The sequence below is a fragment of the Glycine soja genome, chromosome 9, assembly GCF_004193775.1.
Source record: "Glycine soja cultivar W05 chromosome 9, ASM419377v2, whole genome shotgun sequence".
Classification (NCBI taxonomy): Eukaryota; Viridiplantae; Streptophyta; class Magnoliopsida; order Fabales; family Fabaceae; genus Glycine; species Glycine soja.
The window spans coordinates 43,835,576-43,858,957 of NC_041010.1; the positions used below are offsets into that span (position 1 = coordinate 43,835,576).

The 23,382-nt window shown below is 29.7% G+C and overlaps 1 protein-coding gene and 1 pseudogene across 1 annotated transcript; both read right to left on the reverse strand.

The window, feature by feature from the left end:
* Positions 1-8,979: 8,979 nt before the first annotated feature.
* LOC114367564 (protein NRT1/ PTR FAMILY 7.3-like) lies at positions 8,980-14,136 on the reverse strand. Its single transcript, XM_028324761.1, has 5 exons — positions 14,038-14,136; positions 12,451-12,577; positions 11,767-11,984; positions 10,370-10,923; positions 8,980-10,023 (listed from the first exon to the last, which is right to left on the reverse strand). The coding sequence occupies exons 1-5, from the start codon at positions 14,062-14,064 to the stop codon at positions 9,156-9,158; spliced, it is 1,794 nt and encodes a 597-aa protein (XP_028180562.1). The 5' UTR covers positions 14,065-14,136; the 3' UTR covers positions 8,980-9,155.
* A 7,391-nt stretch (positions 14,137-21,527) lies between these two features.
* Positions 21,528-23,382, reverse strand: LOC114367595 (annotated as a pseudogene).

The window sequence follows — 23,382 nt, forward strand, 5'->3', positions numbered from 1 at the left end:
AAGTTAAATATGAAAAGACTTATTAAAAAAATAATATTTGGTTGTGGAGCCTGAGAGCTAATTTCTTCAACCAAGTACAATATGATTGAAAGAATTAATACAGGCAACACAATTTAATGAACCTTTTATATATACTCTATTTATATACTTTACTTTAGCCCTTTAGCCATATACAGTAGATGTAGAATCTCCAACAAAAATCTCCACACATAATATATATATATATATATATATATATATATATATATATATATATATATATATATATATATATATATCAAGAGTTAAGGTTACAAGTACAAGAGGAACCCAGCTGAAGTTTGTATTATATCATTTTGTATTTAGGGTTATTTATAAATAATATCATTTTAAAAGAACTTCGGTTCATTTATGTTTTAATATAATAGCCATAATTACTGAAAGGAAATATGGTGCAAGTTACGTATCAGTGTAAGGACCTGGCTTATGTGTTCATAATTAAAAAAATTAGCTTAGCAAACGAAACAAACAAAATTATTGTTTGGAGAAACTTATAAATTAAGAAAAATTCATTTTGGAATGCTTCCTATGTGCAACTTGTGCAAACTATGCAATTGTTTGGGTGCAGTTGCGCCTTTAGCGTGGAATATTGTCGATGGAGCACACCATGCTATGAGCTAGATATTCCATTTAAGACACTATGAGCTGGATCGCAGTTAAATAAAGTTGCGTAGGACAATGTTGAAACGTGTATCTAATTGTATATATACTATATAGGAATGTTCCAAGTGCCATACAAATATTTTCATCATACCTAAAAATATACCATTTACTTATTAAATAGCTATTTAGAAGATATACAACAACTAGAATTATTCAAAAGTCTTACAAATTCATGTTGTGTTTGAAATCAGTAAAAATAAAAACTGTTTGCACCCAAAATCTAGAATCGACTTATTTCAAACCAATTTGATGATTTGAATAAAAATTAAAACATATATAAAATTTATGATAAAATATAAACTTTGATTTAAAAATTAAATTTATTGTATGCATATTTAAAGATAAATCAAATTAATTTTATATTAATAACATAATTTATTACTCTTAATTATGGCAAGTTATATAAATTAAGTAATGAAGGTAACTAAGATCAATTAATGAAATTAATATCTCAGAAAGACAAAATTAACGAGTTCAAAAATATTTCTACTAATAACATAATTTTGTCAACTTGGCTTTTTTTTTTTTCTCTCTCTCTAACTTTCAGCATTTCTATTCTATCTTTTCTTTCCACCCCCAATCTCTTTGTTTTAAGTTTTTCTTCTTTAATTTCCAATTTGAGAACTTAAGTCAAAGCTTTGAGCTTGACACAGTGCAGACGAAGTCAGAGTCATCCTGAAAATTGGGTTGAAACTAAGCAAAATGTTAGGTTGACTGTGTCCAAATTGGCTTTTAGTATATATGAACTGTGAAAGACACGCGTGCCATATTCAATTGGCATACGTCTTATATTACTTTATTGTGCAATTAGTTGTCAAAAGCGAAAAGCGTTGCTTTTTATAAGTGGCGCAGCTTGCTTATATTGTAGAAATGAATATGCTAATATCAGCGATAACTTATGCTGCTTATCATTTTGCAGACATACAAATCTGCCTTTTCAAAGCTTTCAAGCAGGGCGGCTTAAGTAATAGGATTTAATTTAGAACCAAATTGCCACATGTGGGTTTTACACTGTTCAATAAAATGGAATGAAAAGAAATGAAAGTGTGAAGAATAAAAAGAGATGAAAAAAGTAAGAAGAGAGTTAGGTTATTTGTTTGATGTGAAAAAGATTAAAAAATAGATAAAGTATTTAAATTAAAGTGATTTAGTATATAAGAAAAAAACAAAAAATAATCATTTATTCAATTCCCATTTTACTCCAACTAAAAAGAATTCACTTTTTTTTCTATGAAAACTCTCTCTCTCTCTCTTTTTTTTCAAAATGAACAAGCTTATATACGATTATGCCTCCTAATTGATCATGTCTTCATGCCTAAGGCATAATCGATTATTTGCAGTAAAAAAAGTTACCATAAGCATATAATTGATTATGCCCAAGTTAAGGCATAATCCATTATGCGCCTTTACAGTTTTATTATATTAATATTTTAGTTATAATGTTCTTTTCAAAAAACCGAAAAATATAATTGAAACAATAGTGAATAAAATCATACCGCCTCTTGTAGATTAACACGTGAGTTTTTTTTAGCTTAATTAATAATTTAGAGTTTATAAAATAGAGGATAAAAGATGTTAAGTAGCCAGGAGTTAATAAAATGAAATCAAATAAGACAGACCTTAAATTAGGCTTTACAATTAATTAAAAGAATATATGAAACTGAAGACAAGTTGGAATCTGATGCATAGATTTTGGTTGTTATTGGGCATTAGGTCGGTCCCACGTTTGAAGCAGATTTTGTTTGTTGCATCACTAAGACATGCAGACCAATTTGGGCAATGTGATTGAATTGCTTTCCTGGTTATGTTGTTATGTGTCGTCGAAATTGCCTCCGATTTAGACTAGTAGTTGTGGCCATCATCAGACCATTGTATTATTTTGTGTAGTTGGATATACATCCCCTTCTTCCACTCGCATTTCTTTCTTCTAATGCCATCATGATTTAATTAGCTCATACGCTACTGTACTACTTTGGACGCATGCACCTTGCAATTGAATTACTCCACTTTCTTTTCTTTTATGTCTTTTTCACATTTTCTTTCTGGAAAAGAAAAGAAAAGATAGAAGTAAGTAAAAAGTAATAAATGATGTGATGCAAAAAAAATCTTATTAATATCTTTTATTTTTCGATCTCCATCTTTTCCTAGGTTTCATTATTCTGCATGCCTCTGATTTTTCGCCAAATTTTAATTAGGTCTTTGAGTTTTTATTTATTTTTTGATTAGGTCCTTAATTAACGGGGCACACTTGGAAAAAAAAAAATCAAGCATCTATTTAAAAACGACAAATAATTTATGGACCTAACTAAAAAGTTGTGAATTTGCATGTCAGTATTTTCATCCTTCTATGTTCTAATTAAATGAGATATAAAATCTAAGAATATGAGTTTAGAATTTGCAGAAGTAAGAATATAGGCTTGAAGAGGTTGACAAATTTTTAATTAGGTTCATAACACTATATTTATCATTTTTAAATAGGTTCTTGAACTATTTTTTTTTTCAATTGAATTCCTATCTAAACTTTTATTTATTGTTTAATTAGGTCCCTATTGGATCTTTGTTGGATCACAAGTTCAAGAATCCAATAAAAAAATTTAAAAACTAATAACTAAAAATTTGGTAAAAGTTAAAAAACCTGCTGAATAATTAAACTTTTTTTTATCATATCGTATTGTTCATTATATTTAGACTTTTCTCTTATTTTTCTTCTCTATAAATATCTATAAACAGAGGTGTACAAGAACTTGGGTAAAAAAGATATGAAAAATGTGAAAAAGAAAAACCAGTTATTCACTCAAGCTAGATAGGTATATGTCACTCGACTTTGGTGCCAGTCATAACTTTGCATTTTGATATGACACGTTATTTCAGCCACAATATTTTACATGATATAGAGTTTTGACTAAGGACTTACAAAAAAATATCAACACTAAGTTTACAAGTAAATTTTAACTAGAACCGGAGAATAATATCTTAATATGACCATCAGTACGTTTTACTATCTGTTTAAAATGGTATCATCAAAATTAAACGGCCTAGATTATTAGTTTTGAATACCTTCTAAAATCAATTCTTACTCCTAAAATTATAGTGAAAATTTTAAAAGTTGAAGTACGTACCTATTTATTGTTTTGATCTTTAATGTGATTTTAGTAGAATTAAAAGCTAATTCAAACACACTATATTTGTTTGAGATGGTAACAATATTGCGATTGGGTGGAGGTGATTAGGGGCGTGAAAAAAAAAAATAAACCGAACCATTTTAAATTTAAACCAAATAGAATTTAAAAAACATGATCATTTTGAGAAAAAAAAATGAACCAAATCACTTTTTGAAATTGGTTTTGGTTTGAATTGAACCATTTTTATAAAATGGTTTGATTTGATTTTGTAAAAACTGAATCATATGTGTGCATAAGATGATTAACCAAATGGAACTGAATCAAAACTTAAAAAGAACTGAACCCATTTGATAAAAAAAACAAACCAAACCATTTTACAGATATGGTTTAGTTTGAACGAAATTGATTTTATAAAATAAAATAATTTAGTTTGGTTCAATTTTCTAAAAATCTTTTTTACATAGCCCTAGAGGTGATAATTTATTGTGGCGCGTAATCACCCAAACAAGGTTTTAGGTGAAGGCAACATGTGGCCACAGGCTAGCTAGTGTGATTTTTTTTTTTTTTTATAAATTATGACACTTGTGCATTTTTTAAAATGTATATTTTTTTTAGGCAATCTCGCTCCGAGACTTAATTTTCATATGTGGAGATCTTTTTCGAAAGATTCAAACCTTAATTTCGCTCCATTGTGAAGGATTAGCCCTTCCACTACATGTAATCTTGTTGGTATAGTTGTCAGTTTACTTTTAGAGTGTATACGTAGAAGGAAAAGAAATATAAAAGAAGAGAAAAAACTTAATAGATAAAATAAATTAAATACATGAGAATGAAGAAAGAAAAAGAAAAAAATGAGATAGAAGTGGGATAGAAGAGAAACTGGATATATGTTTAGTATTTTTCCATTTTTTTTATATTAAAACCCTATAATAATTATATATTAGTAATTTATTATGTACATTATAAAAAGTATCTATGTATAATTAACATTTATAATACAAATATTTTTAAATATATAAATAATCATACTATAATTAATTTAGAGCAATATATGCTTTTACTTCTCAAAATATTTGAAATTTAGTTTTAATCCTTATAAAAATTAAATAGTTTTTAATTCTTATATTTACTTAAAAGTGATGTGATTTTAATTCTTCATCAAATCTAAAAATGTGTATTTTTTTAACATATAAGAACTAAAAACATATTAACTTGGCTCAAAACAAAGGGTCAATTAAGTTAATACAAGTTGAAAAAAAATCAATTTAGCATTGAAATAGTGTCAAGTTACCTGATGTAATTAGGATGGCATAATAACCGACACTTAATAACGCTTTTTTAGTATCATCCCTAATCACAAGCAAGGCAACAGAAACAACTTCCCATATATAGAAGAATCGGACTTTCAATGCTTAGGACTTACAAATAGTAAGTGAAAAAATGGGGTTCCATTTCACAGGAAAAGTTGGGATAAATATGCAAGGAAGGAAATTTGGAAGAAGCGTGATAAGGTTGGACACTTGTAATTAATAAAATCACATGCCATAGTCATTGATAATGCAATAACATGGCCACAGTTGGCAAAACATCATGTTTTACGTGTATCTGTAATTAGGAAAGCTGTCAATGAAAATGACATATTTGAAATGAGCATGCACAAGCATAAAGTTTATATATTATATTTTTTGGGGGTGTCGGTTAAAAAAATGCATATATATTAGTTTAGTTTATGAATAATGAAATAACATTAATGCAGTCTAATAATTTGATTGATTGAGTGTGTGAGTTATTATAATTTTTTTATATTTATCTTTAATTCTTATAAAAATAAATAATGAAAAGAATAGCGATACTTTTAATTTCATTGAGATATTCTATAAATATAGACAAAGCAAAATTTAACAAAAAAAATTGTATTTAACAAACAGAGTAGTTAAAACATATATAGTCAACCTTTTATAATCATATATATATAAATTGGTATACTACCTATTAAGTTAGTATTTAATTAAATTTTTTAACTAAATACTTCTTTTCAGTTCATATAATACGACCTTAATCTTGAAAGCGGTATAAATAAATATTAATTAGCTGACTCCTAAGAACTTCAGTTAGCAAAAAGCTAGCGGCTCTAATATTTATATTTATTAAAAAAAAGAATTCTTTCAATGAAACAATTTTCATATCAAAAAAGAAAAATTTGCACAATAATATTTTAATCAAACCTTATTTAATTTTGATTCTAAAATATCTACATAAAAAGAAAAACCCCGTCACAAATGAAATGACTCGAGATTCAATTTTGTCAACTTATTTTTCTTCTTCTCTAACCTTTAGTATCTCTCTATCTTGCCCCCTTTTTCTTTTTGTTTGTTTGTTTTTTCGTCAAAGCTTTCAACTTCGCTTCTCGGAGACAGGGGACACGAAGTCAGTGTCATAATCCTTAACTTTAAAAAAGAGAGTTCATTTGGTCAAATGCACCAAGTCCTTTTCATTATTTCCATATTTGTTTGGTTGGTTTTTAGTCCAAATTGGCTCCAGTATGATCGTGAACGTGAAAGGCACTTACCACAATATTTATTTGGCTTACGTTACATAACATTTTTTCTTTCTTATTTACAACATATTTTTTCACATATATTTTCCTGATGGGAAATACTAACATAAAGAATAATACGCAGCAATAATAATATCTTCAACGTGCAAGAATCAGCGGAGGGTACTAACAAATATAAAGTAGAAAAGTAAAAACCAGAAGCACACGTAAGACATAAATTAACAACCACCGTGATCTCACCCTGTTCTCAAAGGAAATCATAAACTGTTACCAAGTCAGTTACGAGACACGAACAGATAAATTAGATTCTATCCATTTAACACATCTGATGCATATAAAACCGTCAATAACTGTCCAACCGTTTCAAATTTTCAGATCAATTCATGCACTATGTATAAAACCTTCCATCCAAATCCACCATTTCAATTCCTTACACACATGAATATGAATCTAAACAAACAACAAATCGGCATCAAAACATGTCTGCCTAGTTAATTGTGTAACATGTAACATATGTACGTGTGTTGTGTTGTTTTTTTATTGTTTCCTTACATTTTTTTTATGTTTGTGAAAATAATGGTCAAGGATCAACAATTCTATTGGTTTTGTTAGGTTTGGATTATTGGTTGGATAAATGTGCTTAATTAACTGTCCGATTCTATGTTCATTCTATAATGACATTATTGATTCAAATGAATTTAATTTTTAGTTTTAGAATATTCATTTTTGTACCATTGCTTTTCTAAAACTGGATATTATTTGTTAGAAAACCGATCAGATTGAATATCAATGTATGATCCATGTTAGTACATCATTGCGACTCTTGTGACAATTTATAGTTTTTGTTTAGTTCACTTTTGTTTCTATTTTTGAGATTCTATAATTTTAAGAGGTCAAGTCTCACTTCAAAGGAATTTTCGTTTGTATAAGGTTATTTATAGGATAACCTTTTTATTATATAACTAATAAAAATACTCTCTGATATATTTACTTTAGCGCGTTTGAATCTCTTTTTTCATATATTCATTCAACTATTAGAGAATGAATTCCACAGGAGAAGATGTATATTGTAAGGTTGGGAGACAAATAACCAGGCAAGAACAAGATTTTAACATGAAAAATTTCCTATAATAAGGATAAAAATTACAAGTCATCTTTCGACCAAAGAAGTATTTTTACTATGATCAAAGTTGTTGCTGTGAGCAATTTATCTCACATTTCAGATTATTGATCAACGATTCCATCGTTGAAAATTAAGAATTATGTCTATTGAATCTATTATCTAAATTTAAATTTAATTATAATCCCATAATAAACAAATCTCAAGTCATGTTTGGACGTTTGACTCTTTGGTGAGTATGTTAGTTAAACACTTAGCTTTTCATCTTTCTTTTTGTTGTTGTTATCACAATATCTTTTAATTCTAATTTGATCCATTTATCCTTTAAACAAGTGAGACAAATAAATTTATACACATTGGGCCTCTAATTCTCCCCCATAGGAATGAAGTTCAAATTAAAATGGAACACTTGCTTTCAAAATAATCATGTTCATACACAATCAAATATTAAATATATGCACATCTCTTGTGACAAAGATTTGAACTTTAATTTATTATGTTTTGAAAGGCTAATTTCTTATACTAAATCCAAACTCTATATCTACACAACTTAACCTTTTATTGCTAGTGAAAAGGGACCCTCGAGATTATTTTTGGTCATTGCTGGCAAACTATAAAAAAATAGAAAATAATAAGCAAATATCTTTTTCACTTATCATTTTGCGGATTGTCTGACTCATCAATGTAAAACTTTCAACCAAATTTTCTGGGTTTCACCTTCCCTTGGATAAGCACAAAGATTATACGTCAGTAAGTTCAATAAGGATTTTTTTTTTGATTTCTTATGTTTATTAATTTCTTTAAGTGTCCCTTAAGATTGTGCAATATAATGTGCACAAATTTTATATATAGAAATAAATAAACAAAGCCGATGCTGTTCCTCCTTATAGTTTGGCGGATGATTAAAAGAAATGCTTCAGATTGTGCAATACTGCAATATGTTCCCTAACTAAATAAATTAATAGGCAGAAGCAGCTGATTACTTTTTCCAGTGACTTAGTGGTCTGACTCAGCATTTTGATAACTTGCAAAAAGATAATTGCGTGGTTTCCACTATCTTGGACATAAATAGATTGACTACGCCAGTAAGTTTAATTAAGAAAAGAAATGTTTTTTTGACAAGAGAAAAGAAATGTTAATTACAGTTATATAGGCAAAGCCAGATTTGGTTAGGCAAGAAGAGTCCTTGAAGGTGTGAAGTCCTCTTTAATATTATGCTGGCAGTGGATCCAGCTGTTTAACATACGACAGTTTTGTGTGTGTGTGTGTGTTATGCGCTGTTTATACTTTTTATTGTTAAAGATTTTATTGGAAAGTTCAGAAGCATTATCATAATGGAAGAGAATTAGAGAATGATAAACAGATGTATGAAATAAATGTTTAAAATGATACAAGTTATTTAATAAAATCACTGAGGTCCAGAGTGTTACGCTTGGTAATATTCAGAATTTCCACTACTCGATAATAATCTTGAAGTGTATGCACCAAAACAAATATATTTTTAATATCAAATATAATTGTACTTGAAATACATCATCGAATACAATCTCTAGTTCTTCTGCTTCAACAAGAGAATAAAGCATAATAGATTTTCTCCTCCATTATTGCAACAAGACTAAATTTAATTTATCAGGTAATATATAGATATATATATCTACACCATAACCTCATGATTTTCCTTTTTGATATCTTCTTGATTGTTTCCTTCAAAATTGATATACTTATACCACTTAGCCAATGCAACATAAACCACAAGATCAACTGTTGTTAGTGCTGCTAAGAGGAAGTAAAACCTATCCAAATGTCCCAAGTTTAGGTTCCCTGGTATCCACCCAGGTATGTCACCTTTTGTGGAGATTTTCATCACAATTGCAACAAGCAAACTACTCACATAGTTTCCTAGTGATATTGATGTCATGCAGAGTGCACTGCCAAAGCTTTTCAATCCATCAGGTGTTTGTGCATTGAAGAACTCCAATTGAGGCACATACATGAAAACCTCTGATGCTCCTGTGAGCACATATTGTGGCACTTGCCAGAAAATGGAAAGTGAACTTGACCCATCACAATTGCTACAATCTTTTATTGCAAACTTCAACCTGAATTTCTCTACCAACCCTGCTGAGACCATGGCCATGATTGCAAGGACTAGACCAATTCCCATCCTTTGAAGCTCTGTGAGTTTGGATTTCATTACTTTGGCCACAAAAGGGTCGAGGGCGTGCCTATAGATGAAGATGAAGAATGCCACGCCCAAAATGTCGAAGCTGGACATGCTTGCTGGAGGGATTTTGAAACTTGAAATTCCAGTGGCCATAGCATCGCCTTGCACCACAAAGAGTGACGCCATTTGAGCAAAAACAACTGAGTACATTATGGTGCATAGCCAAATTGGGAGTAGTCTTAGTATGCACTTCACTTCTTCTACTTGTGTCACGGTGGATAGACACCATGGGTTGCGTTTATTCTCTTCTAGCTGCTCCAAATCTTTTGATGTGATAAATGCTGCTTTATCCAAGTACCTAACAAATCAATCAGTATAAATTCCATCAATGACTTGCTACATACTTGTTAACCTCTCATTATTTTTTTTTTAAAAGAAGTATGCTAAGAATTTAATTATAATTTAGATTTGTTGAAATGCTTCCAAAGACATGTTTTTAGGATAGATCTTAAGGAATAGTGATATATAGACACTTCATATGCAATTTCAAACACTTCATTAGCGTATTAACATACTCTTAACCTACTAGGTTGGCCTATATATATTACTATACTAATGTTTTGTCTAATGTATTAACTTCTAAGAAATGTAGGAATAATTAGCAAATCCAATGTGTGAGAGAGAACGATATACATTATACACACCTAAATCCTTTGGTGTGGAGCATTTTTCTCCTTCCACTGGGCGAGCATTTTTTATCCTCGTAAAGGTTTTCTTCACTTGGTACCTTGACCTTCCATTTTTTTGCGGCAGCAACAAAAACTTGGCCAACCCTAGGAAGAGGATTTCCTACAGGTTTAAAGTATCTATACCTTCGTGTGCCACAAAGGAACAAAATCAATGCAATAGCAGCAGAGCCAGCTGATGCCCAAAATCCCAAAGTCCATTGTCCCTTATCCTCAAAATAATCCAATATGGTGTTTGAGAAGAGCGAGCCAAGATTCAAAGCCAAATAAAAGTAGCTAAAAAATGCTACTTTCGAAAGCCGTTCCTTAGGGTCCCCTTCATCAAATTGATCAGCTCCAAATGTAGCTATGTTAGGTTGGTATCCTCCATTTCCCAAAGCTACTAGGTATATGGAAAGATAGAAAAAAGCCGTTTGGTATGATGAATGTGATCCACATTGTAATTCTTTATCACCACAACCACTCGGCTTCAATAGGGATATGTGAGATGACAATGATAATGAAATCAAACCCTGTCATATGAAAATCATTAGGAATTCTCTTGAACACACAGATATCGTGACATCAAACTCTTGCTCAAGTTTGTCATTAGACCTAATTACATTGTCTCGTGATAATCATTAATTAATTGAAAAATTAGTTAATAATTGTAATTACGATTAAATCATGTATATAAAAAATAAATTAATTATGTATTTGTTTAAATTTTAATAATTATTTTTTTAAACAATAACTGTAACTTTTATTTCACTGTCTAAAATAGGTTCCTCTTTTTAAAAGTTAGATGTCACCGGTTTTCCGCTCCTTCAAAAGCATTTATAATTTACCAAAACAAGTCAAAAGTATGACTGCTCGCGTTATTAAAACTTTGACGACCTAGTTGGCAAAAGGTTTCTAGTTTTTCAAACTTGCATCCAAACCGGAATTTACTAATTTAATATAGCAGTTATTTTGTATAAATCGAAATAAACTTGCTTAACAAATTGATATTAACTTTTGTATTATTGCTTAGTTAAAAAGTTACTATGATTTAAGATGAAAGTTACTAGTAATTATAGCAAGTTTGGTTGAGTTGTGAGAAGTCCCAAATCGCAATTTGGTCAAAACTAAAAGTTTATCTATTTTGACTTTTGCTTAAACTATGATGAATTCAAACATAAAAACCATGCACACTATATTAAGCCTTAATGAACTAGGTTAGGGCAACATTAATTGACAAATGATGTTCTTTGAGGAAGAACACATTTTTGCTGAAGGGTAGATTAGAATTTATAAGCTTGTTTACGTATGTGTATTTGCTTTTCGTTTTGTTTGAATTATTGAGGGGAGAAAAATGTGCAATGAAAATAACTTACAATAACAAATATGACCTGGAAGATGGCACAGGTCATATACCTTCCCCAGTAAGAGTCACTAAGGAAAGCTCCAAGAAGAGAGAAGAGGTAAACCGTTCCTGTCCACTTGCTCACATTGTTGGCTGCTTCAGCATTGTCTTGACCCATCACTCTCGTCAAAAACAATACCAGATTCACTCCAACTCCAAAGAATGCCAAAGTAGCAAGCCCTTGATTCACTGTTAGAGTACGTAGCCAAGTAAACAAATAAATAAATATGCCTAAATCACAAAGTTTTTATAAAAGAATTGGTACATACGTACTAATTATGAAATAATTTAAATAAAATACAAGTTACATGACCACACATAGTTTTATAATTATTATGTTGTCAAGGATCTTAAGATTTGATTAACTTCTTTCTTGCGAATTGTCACCGTATTATTAATATAAAATATTCACTAATTTTATTTATAATTATTTTTTACTAGAAAACTTCTGACCATTTTTTGTGGGATTTTGGTTCTCTTCCAATTAGATTTTTTTCATGCAAGCCGATCAAATCCAAGAAAAAAACGACACATGTTGGTGACATTGGTTTAATGTTTTATTTGGCATGATTATATTATATTATTCTTCTAAAAGTTTGAAAGTTTAAAATTTATAACTCTAAATATTATACATGAGATATGAATTGAGTGATACCTAAAATCAAAATTCCAGTAGTCCAAGTCCCAGTTCTTTTTCGAACTGCAGGATGACCATGGCTATCAATAGCTCCATCTGACGTGCAAACCTCGTTGCCTCTGTTCACCTTTCCCTTGATTTTGTCCTGAATATAATCATAAAATAATTAGATATTAGTTTGATCAGAATCCTAGCTTGAAACATACTTATATATCGTTTAATATGATTGAGGGAAGACGACCAGCTGTCTAATATGACTTGTATTATTTATTACATAAGTTCAAGATGTTTTTAAAAGAATATTTTAATAAAAAATTAGACTGTAAAAAATTAAGCTTATTATGCTAGCTAATAATTATATTGCTATATAAATTTTTATTTATTTTTTAAATGTAGGCCTACATGAAAATTTAAACCGGTTTAACTTATTTATATGTAAAGTTATTAATCTATTTACAAATTCTATTCATAAAATAAGTTTTTAAATAAAATTAATTTTAAGACAAATTACATAAGCTTTTAGAAAATTCATGTTAAATAGATAAAATAAATTCAAGCATATATTAGATTTTGGAAATAAATCGTGCTTAATTTAACTTTCACTATTTGGCAAATTCATATTTAAAATATAAATCAAGAAAAAAAAAACCATATGAAATAAGGTATTTTTATTTTAAGGTACCTAATTAATATTATTACCGAAGGACTGGAAAAGTTTCTGCTGTTTTGACGTGTATTAGTGATCATTCACTGTTTGAGTTCGTGGTTTTCCCAGATACGATGTGCTATTTTGGTAATGAAAAAAGAAGGAAAAAAAAAAAAAGAGAAGGCATAGAAAGATTCATGCATGCTCAGATTGAGTGAATTTTGTTTCCACTTTGATGCATAATTAATTGAATGTACAGACAGTACTGTGAAAACAACAAGTACATAAAACATTTCACAGAATAGTCAACAGAAATATATAACAACAATAAGCCCTATTCCAAAAGTTGAGAAGTGCATAGAAATCTTAATAAAATATAAATGAAATCATAATATAATAAATTAAGCAATCCATGCTTGCGATTAAATTTGCAAGAAAATATGTCTTGAAAAAGGTTACAAAAAAAGAGAGAATGGTAAATTTGAAGAACAATCGTTCAGAAAAAAAAGAAGAATAAACATGAATCCATGAAAGCATATATTATCTCTTTAATTTCAATCATTAAGGAAATTAGAGTGTAGGAAGGCAAGCAAGATCATGATGCATGCACTGATTATTAGTATTTGTTATTTTGTTTGATATTTCATTATCATATAATATGTATTCAGCAAACCACATGCATAATGCATGCCCTCGAGTTTTTTTATTATCCATTTGAAGTTTCAATCGAGTTACATTTAATTTGTAACCCTGGTGCAATGGTACACGTGTTATATCAAGATAGGCAAACTTTCTAAAGTTGGGAAGTTTTTACATGTTTTACAATATTCATGCATGCATTAGATCGAGTGAGGATTTCAACTAGTTGGATCAAAAAGCATTGACCAAAACCAATGAGGATCACCTCTTATCTACCAAAATGAAAATTTTGAAAAAATTGTACATTAACCGAAACTGACCTTTTTAATAAAATACAAACAACCCATTACTGTGGCTAGTCTTGCACGTTGGGAATGTGAACAGTTGGGGTGGAAGAGATATTTTTGAATAAATGAGTATTAGCAAGGGAGGATTGCAAAAAGATGGATGAGAAATTGAAGAATATAGATCATAGTATATATAGCGCAGTTGGTAGGAGACGTTTAATATACGCTTGGTATCTATACGACAAACAAATTAAAGAGTAGGTTAGGGAAGGAAATGAGAAAAACGGTGACACAGTTTTAGGTGAATTCTAATTAAGCAAGCTGTCAGTCGTAATTGCATAGTTGAAACAAGCGTGCCCAACTTAATTCAAATTATAAATTGTAAAATATGAAAATATTACTTCATTTATGTTTGGTTTGTATTTTTTTTTTCTCTTTTAAAAAAAAGATCGGTTTTAGTTAAAAACAAAAGGAGGCTAAATAAAACTCTCATCTTTTCACTCCCAATTACATCAGCGCGAACGTACTTGGCTTAGCACGAGTATGCTCAAGAAACAACGATTTGAAAACCTTGCATAGGCATGCTTCACTAAGCATGACCATGCTCTCAACAAGCCTAGAGTGGTCAATATGGTTGTAGTTTGATGCTTTATCTCTATATTAAGGTCGACGAAGTAATAATGATGATTGATGATATAATTATTCTATGATGATATACTTTGTGATGATCGCGCACATCCATAAGCATCGTTATAGAGATGTTAGCTCGTACTTTGTTTTAGACAAGTAATTACAGGATCCATCTAGTGTAAATATTTGTTAGAGAAAAAGTGCTGAAAAATTACAACACATTCTTTTAATCATACTTTTCTATTGAAATTTATTTAAAATTATAAAAACTTGAGTCTTACGTATCATTTCATTTAATGAATCTCATTCATAATTATAACATTTTTAATTGAGAATATGTTAAAAGAAATGTGTTAAAAATTTCATTATTAACATTTCAAACCTTTTAAGAAAGTCTATAAAAAGGTTTAAATGATGCCTAAATTTTCTGAACTTAAGAAACCTACTTGGCGAAACACATTCCATTTTTTTCACGTGAAATGAAAATTTTAATTTATCTGTCAAGCATCTATAGTTGATTAGTTGTCCTCATTTGATCCTGAATATATCTCCATCCACTAGTATTTCAAGTGAAAGCTTTATTTTCCCCCCTTTGGTCAAAACTCAAAAAGCTTTGTCTCTTCTATACTCTGCCTTTATTATTTAGACCATTAACAGCCGGCCATTATTCACTCTTCTAATTATGATGGGTTATGTTAGTCAACCTTAATTTGGTGCCAGTCACAGCGCTGCGTTGGGATATGACATTAGTTACTTAATGAAGAAATTTTTTACGTGATATATATATAGTATTGAAGAGATTTAATTTTGTTTATTTTGAAAAGAAACATTTTTATTTCCAAACTATATATAAATACTTGGGTAATGTATGAGATATTAATATGTTTCCTTTTTAAGGATATATTATTAATGTTTCCTCAAAACTAGGAAATACTCTAGTTTTATTTTCCCTGCAATCATACTCACCACACTGTTGAATGATTACTACTATTAATTATATTTAAAATTATAAGATTGATTTAATGATAAAAAATAAAAAATGTAGACTTAATTTTTCCCTAATAAAAAAATTAATAATTAATTATTATTATTTGTCGATAGAAATAACTATTAATTATACTTGTTGCATGTGATCTACGGAATTTTCATAGGATGATTATTAATTAAGTTTCATTTTTTGTTGGCACATTGGAATAATTGATTTATAGTTATCAAACTCTCGAGTTAACTCGTTGATTTTTGTAAATTTATGAGTTTATTTATCTTTTTGAGTAAACTCTTTTTTTAGTAGACTCTACTGGATGAATTCTATAAACTCTAAGTAAATCTCAAGTTTACTATCGAGTCAACAAGTTAAAAAAAAATAGACCAAAATGTAAATTATTTTATATTGTTTGTGTCTATTTAGTGTTTAACATATCTTTATTTTGTGTGTTATTCTCAAATACAAAAATTATCACATTTAATAACATCAAACTCTTATTCTCTAATAACATCAAATCTTCTGTGGGAAATGATCTATTACTACTATAATATTTGCAAGTTATTATCTAGTAGTGATGTATTACTAAACTTGATTATTTAAGTATTGTGAAATTTATAATTTACTATTTTGCTTTATTATAATATTGAAATGTTTAATTGATATTTTATTTATAGATATTTTATTATTATTTTTATATGGAGTAAACTCTTACGAATCTAAGAGTATATAAAATTCTTACAAGTAGACTTTCAAGTTTAATTGATATTTTTTATCGGCCAAAGAAAACATGTATATTAAAACGGCACCACTGATGCCAAAAGCAAGTGCAAGAATACAATATAGACCGGCTGATAGTATAGCAGATCCGAAACTAACAAGTGCCAAACTACAAAACATACTTTAACAACCAAGGCACTGAAGAAAGAGAGAAAAACCCCAAGCTATACCATAAAGCCATCCGAAACATACATGAAAGGAGCTTTAATAAACAGATTAATTAGAATAAGTCGAAATAGAACATACACATTTCATTTTACATTCAGTATATTTATAAAGATAAAATGACACATTTTATTTTATTTAATTAAAGAATTAAGAAGAATACAATACAACAGAACGAACTATTTCATGGCAGTATGTGTGCGTCTATAGGGGTGCCTTGATGGCAATATGTGTGTGGCTGATTATCATGGCAGAATATATTAGTGGGGGAAGTTTCTGACTTATCAAAATTGGTGTCGCTGAAAGCGTGGACATTTACTTCTTTGTAGAAAGTTAGTTTCTCTGCAAAGGGATTGGTGGACGAAACATTAAATAGCTGGTCTATATGTTTTTATGTATACTTATACTTAAATCCTTAGCATTTGGATTTTTTCTGGCTGTCCTTCGCTAGGATCCATTTATTTTAGATGTATCCCTTGCTACCTCCGATATATATATATATATACAGCTCCATTCACTAGTACTTAAACTTCAAGTGCAAGATTTGTTTCTTTTTTATTGATCAAAAAGCTTTATTTCTTTTTATATTCTGCCCTAATATAGTTTGGACACAGGTCGATGAATCCATTTTCTGAGCCCACTAAAATTAAAATAGCCGGCAATTAACTCATCTAATTAAGATGGATTATGTCACTAAAACTTGGGTGCCAGTCACAACCTTGTATTGGGACATCGCATTTCAACCGTCGACATCAGCAATGTTGGAGGAGTTCTTCCAAGCAATCAGGAATTGGCTATGGTTATCGATGCATTTGTTGAGTTCGTTCTTGAGGGCTAGGAAAGCATTGTCCACTAGACAAAATTAAAGGTGACGAAACCATAACCCTTCAACTTTCTGATTGCCCTGTAGAATTACGAATGATTGAATTGTCAATTTTGTAGTAAGTAGTGCTCTTGTCATTTGCCTTCTCAATGTCGACTACGGCGTCATGGATGTTGATGGTCACATAAATTGTGTTAAGTATCGTTTTTTCCATGTTAATATTGCTGTAAAAAATTATGGAAAATTTGTTGTAAATTTGTATCAAACAATTAATAGGGTGTAGGTTCGTTGCAAACTAAATTTGGTACAATTTTCTTCATTTCAAGTAATTTTGAATCTTTGATTTGCTACAATTATATTAATTAATGCGGATAGAAATGACAATAAATTAAATAAATTTTAAATAGTTTGACATTCAATTTGATAATTTATCAAACTTAATTTATGAATCAAATAAGTAGAATTTAAGTTATAATTTTAACTTATGAAATAAATGAGCTAACTTAGAATTATATATAGTTTGACATTGATTTATGAACCCATTTGATATATAATATTATATATACAATTCATATATATCATTTTTTAATTAATCTTATTTTTATATCAAATAAATAAAAATATATAATAGAATTATAATTTTAAATTGAATAGAATTGACAAACTGAATTGAGTTGTATGCAGACTTAAATTAAGTTGAATTTAAGCTAAACAAAAAATATTCATGTCAAATTTGAGTGGGGGCAATTCTTATTGAGTGAGCCGAACTTGATTTAATTCAATTTGACTTAAGTTATTTTCGACCCTTATTATGTAGCATCATTTCAATTAAAAAATATGTTATATATGGTTAGATCAAAATGCCGGAAAGCATCAAGAAACTTCAACAAGGATTTACATTTGAAAATCATTTCACATTCTTTTTTATTTCCTTTTGTAGTGATATTTGTTCTTTTTCATACTAGGTACTAAATTAGAAAGTACTTGCAAGAAAAATATATTTTTAAACCTAGAACTAAACAGACATGTTATCATTATTATATGTCTAATAGGATGATTAAACATAAATTATTAATGTGTTAAAATTAAGGTTGAATTGTTTTGATATTATTTGAATTGACAGAAAATTAAAGACAGAAAAGATGAGAAAATTCAATATTATTGTAAAAGAAAATTCAGAAGATTAGCATGTTGGGAACTTATATTATCAGAGATACTCTTTGATGTAATGTTAATGATTTTTCTCTATTTATAATTATTTTAATTTACACCTTACATCTATTAGTATACTCTAACTTTGGTCCCTCGCATGAAAGAGCCTACTTTGTATGTTTTCTCTCTCAAATTCCTTTGCAGATAAAACACTAAATTACATTAAGAATAAAGATGCAGAACAGGCAAAACAAATATCAGCATATCCCTAGTGATGACTTTATTTAGATATTATTTCCCAGTTCTATTAGAAAATAATATTTCCCAATATTACCCCTAAAATTTATCATACAAATGGGTGATCAAGCTACAAGCAATAATATTAAGCACATGAAAAGATAATGTAAATGTAATATTTATAAATAGATAAAAAGAAAAATTACATTAAAAATAGTTGACTGTCAAGTCCCCAATAAATGGGGTTTAGCCTCTCATTATCATGGAGGCATTACAATTGCAAGAGGAAAATATCTAGTAAAAGGGGAAAGATAAGAAAGGAAATGGAGGAAAGAAATGACTCTCAAGATTTGTTTATTTGTTTTTTTTTCTTCTCTCTTCTTTTATAGGTGAGCTTCTTGATTAGTCTATTTTTTCTTAATTAGTCTTTTTTTAATTAGTCTTGTTTTTCTTGATTGATTGTGTTTTCCTAAATTGTTTCAACCTTCTTGAATTATCCTATTTTTTGGGTTTTATTTTACTCACGAAGCATCATAAATTCGTTATTTTTAATATTTTCTACATAAAAACTTAAATGATATTAATTCAATAATTATTTGCTCAAAAAGGAAGAATTAAGAGAAAAAAATTATAAATTCTTAGATAATTTAACCCAAGAATATATGAGATATATGGAGAAAACTTTGTTAGAAGAGATAAATTTACTTTGGTGATCTCTGCTTTTTGGAAAATTATTTTATGACTTTCAGCTACGAGAATATTTTATTTTTTTAAAAAAAAAAAAACTATTGAAGATTGAATGACTCCGATCTTGAATGCATGTTTTAAGTCTAATTTACTGAAAATTTGATCCGTCCAATATTCATCTAACGGTTCTAAATTACTGACTGCATGAATGTATGAAGAGTGACTATAGCAATCCGGATCCTCAACAAAATTAGTTTCTTTTGTGGGGTGAGAAAGGAAATTTAGAAATTACAATATGCTGACAAAATGTTAATTTGTTTTGCAACAGATGGTAACAGTGTTTGGCATGTCAGAGATTGGAGCGTGGGCATTGACTGATCCTGCAGTGCAAAGTAGTGATGTTGTGCTAAGGATGCTGGCTAGGAACTCAATGTCAGACAAACTAGCTGAGGACATTGATAACTCAGTGAGGCAGATAATAGAGGCAGCATAAGAAATTGCAAAGAATCACATAAGGAATAACCGTGATGCAGTTGATAAATTAGTGGATGTGCTACTTGAGAAGGAGACCCTTAGTGGAGATAAATTAAGAGCTATCTTGTCTGAATTCACTGACATTTCTTCAATTAAGGTAGATAGAATCCCTATTCGGGAATTGATCGAAGCATAATAAGTATAGTTCAAGGGATGAGAAAGACTATATATATATATAACTTTGTAACGGAGTATGATGACGTTGTACATCAGTACTGGTATAGAGCTTAGTTTAGTGACAGTATTTTTAGATAATTACCTTTCATCTTGTTTCAGAAGTTGTATGATATTATTATTCTTGTATTTACTATAACTGGTTTTATCCATGCATAAAACTTAAACGTACTGCATTTTTCTATAGCAAAATTTGCGAAGAGCACGAGGGAGACCGAATAGGTTAACAAGTTTATACAGTTGATATATTAAATATTAGTACTTCAATACATAAATTTTTTAAATCATGATTACCAGAACATATGCAGTTGATAACGACACAACCTCAGTTCACAAAAATAATGAGATCACAATGTTACATGCACTGCCATGGTTCCAAATTAAATTAAGATCCCAACTAGTAATTATAACGCAATATCAAACAAACCCCACTGCAATAGATTAATTAAGTAATATTAATTAGGAATATATAATTTTTATTACCTTTTATTTAGGTTCTACGAAATTCTTTTTTTTTCCTTATATATAAAGAAAGTGTATGAACTACTCAAAATTAAGGCAGATTTTGATTGAATTAAAGTTTGAAAAATTTCTCCATTTCTCAACCTCTCAATGTTCGTTTTGAACCGATGAGTTATTGAATATTTCCTTTCTTCCATTCCATCATGTACGGTGCATCATTAGAATCACTCCTTTTTTCTGTTCTATCTTATCTCTCACAGTTAAGTGGTTTGAAACATTAAATAAAGAATTAAAGAGAGTAGAACAACATAATTAAATAATATCATCTAATCACTACCACCTAACAATCTAACATGTAGCTAAGACAATAAAAGTCATCATACAAAAAGTCTCAAATTGAAGAGACAACAATCCAACTCCATAAAAACTTGATATAGCACTAATTACATTTGCCGTGGGGATCGTATAAGATCTAAGTTGAAAAAAAACTAAGTAAAAAAAAATTGTCAAACAAAAAAAAGTTAAACATATATAATTTTTTTATTTAATTATCAATCAGCTTGTTATAGTGAATAAACTTAAAAGAAAATATTTAATAGACACCTATTGGATTATCCAACATCTAAAGAGAATAAAAAAGTATATAAATATTATAAAATTTATTATGAAAAATAAGAGATATTGATAAGATATTTAAAATAAAAAATAATTTGTGTAGGATGATTACTGTAGATCGAATTGTGCGGCCTTGAGTATTTTGTCAGTCGAACTTAGGTTTACCACCGTGCAGACAAATCCTATTTTACACCACTTTTTATCCATCTATGACTCACTTCTCCATCTGTTTTTACCTCTCTCAATCGTTGTAAGATATAAATACTGCATTGCCCAATAGAATGGACCACTGAAAAAAAATTTGTTTATTTTAGGAAAATTACACTCAATAGAATGGACCACTGCATTACCCATGGTGTACTATATCCATGATAGAGGTGTATGTACCAGATATTCCCATTACTATACCTGCTATTATTATTGCTACTATGGCTACAACCTCATACCCATATTTCTTATATGTGCCTGAAATCTGCAAGTAGCATAAGCATGGAAGCAGGATAGAAGCCGTGATACTTAGAAATGCTCCAACCAAGACATTAGATCTCCAAAGAAAGGAACAGTTAGGGCAACAATGGCAGTGCTCATCACCAAGACAGTGCTGCCTAAGATGCTGGTCACTCTATTCCTGTACGTACTTGGGAGCAAGTCTTTCAAAGCATCGGTAATAGGTGTCACCATCAAAGCAAACTTGGATATGGGATTGACCAGGGTAGTATATATTGCTAATTTTGAGCTTACTTTGTCTAGTGGCAGGTTTAATGTGACCTGTGATTCAACGTGTGAGCCATACATTAGGTAACCAATTATAGCCATAGATGCATAACCAACCGTGGTTAACAAAAAACATGCAAACAGGACCTGCAATGTTAAGAAAAATAAAATTCATTATATTAGAGACAAAAAAGTAAGAAAATCAAAGATACATCCACTCTTTACTTATAGGATTAAATTTACCACTTTAATTCAAATCAAACATTTACTTGATTAGTGTATGCATTTTTTCATTCTAGCTAGAGGTGTTAGATTGCAAAGATTAAAAGCACAACACTTCCAAAATATGTAAAATTGTTTAAAGCACTTACATAAGAGAACTGGTGTTTGTTTGTCATGGAATTATACAAAGTAGGGAAGACTGGATGTGCACAATAACAAAAGGCATATAAGCTAACAGCTGTGGGGATACCATTCCAATTAACAAGAGTTCCCTTTTGATGAAAACCAACTCCATCAAATGTTGCAGTCCATGATATTGATAGGATAATGAAAGCAGAAGCAAAAACTCCACTTGCAGATACATAAGAGAGCATACTCAAATTATCCAACCAAACTGTGGGCAAGATGATAAAGGTAACCAATATCACAAGCAGTTGCTTCCCACCAATTGCTAAGCCAGCTATCTGAATCTCCCCAATAGGGAATAAGTTACTCAAGTTATCGCCTTCTAGAATCAAGAACCCTGCTGAAACTAAGTAGAGCTCCATGTACATGGACACTGATATTATTAGCCTTCCTGTCTTTCCAAATGCAAGTTCACCTATATCAGGGTAGGTTTTTATATTTGAATTCTTGTCCATGCATCTTTTCATCAACGTGCCTGTGTAAAATGCTGCAGTGGCAATAGCAAACAAAAGACCCAAGCTTAACCACCCTCCGGATGCAAGAGCATATGGAACTGAGAGAATCCCAACACCTGGAAACCAAAGCCAAAGTCACACATGCCGAAAACATAATTAGCATTTTATAAGTTTTTGTTTTAACAGGAAACAGGATCTTGATCATGAGGTTGGTGTAACAAAGAAAAACAGAATTATGTCTTTAAAATAAGCTAAATAATCCATAAATTTTTCTTTGAATTAACTTAATGAAGTGAATGTGTTTGTAGAAAATGAAACCTGATATTGCATTGAGTCCATTAAGGCAGGTGCGAAAGAGGGATACAGTAGTATTTTTGGTAGAATGATGAGAGGCTATATTGGCTTTCTCCTCATGGTGATTCCACTGCGGTAGTAAAGGAACATCCAAGGATGATTTGCAGGAAAGTTCTTCTGACATTTGAGCAAAATCGGATATATAGGTTTATGGAAAAAGTTTTAATTTTTTGCAATGGGCAGAAGTTTGCAAATCTCAAATACTT

Bases quoted from the DNA above. Each gene is read 5' to 3' on its own strand.
- LOC114367564 (XM_028324761.1), bottom strand. From the start codon at position 14,064: ATGGGTTGTTTGTATTTTATTAAAAAG. The intron at 11,985-12,450 runs GTATCACTCAAT...GTACTCTAACAG, and splicing joins TACTGGAATTTTGATTTTAG to TGAATCAAGGGCTTGCTACT. The intron at 10,924-11,766 runs GTAAGTTATTTT...TTCATATGACAG, and splicing joins TCCAGGTCATATTTGTTATT to GGTTTGATTTCATTATCATT.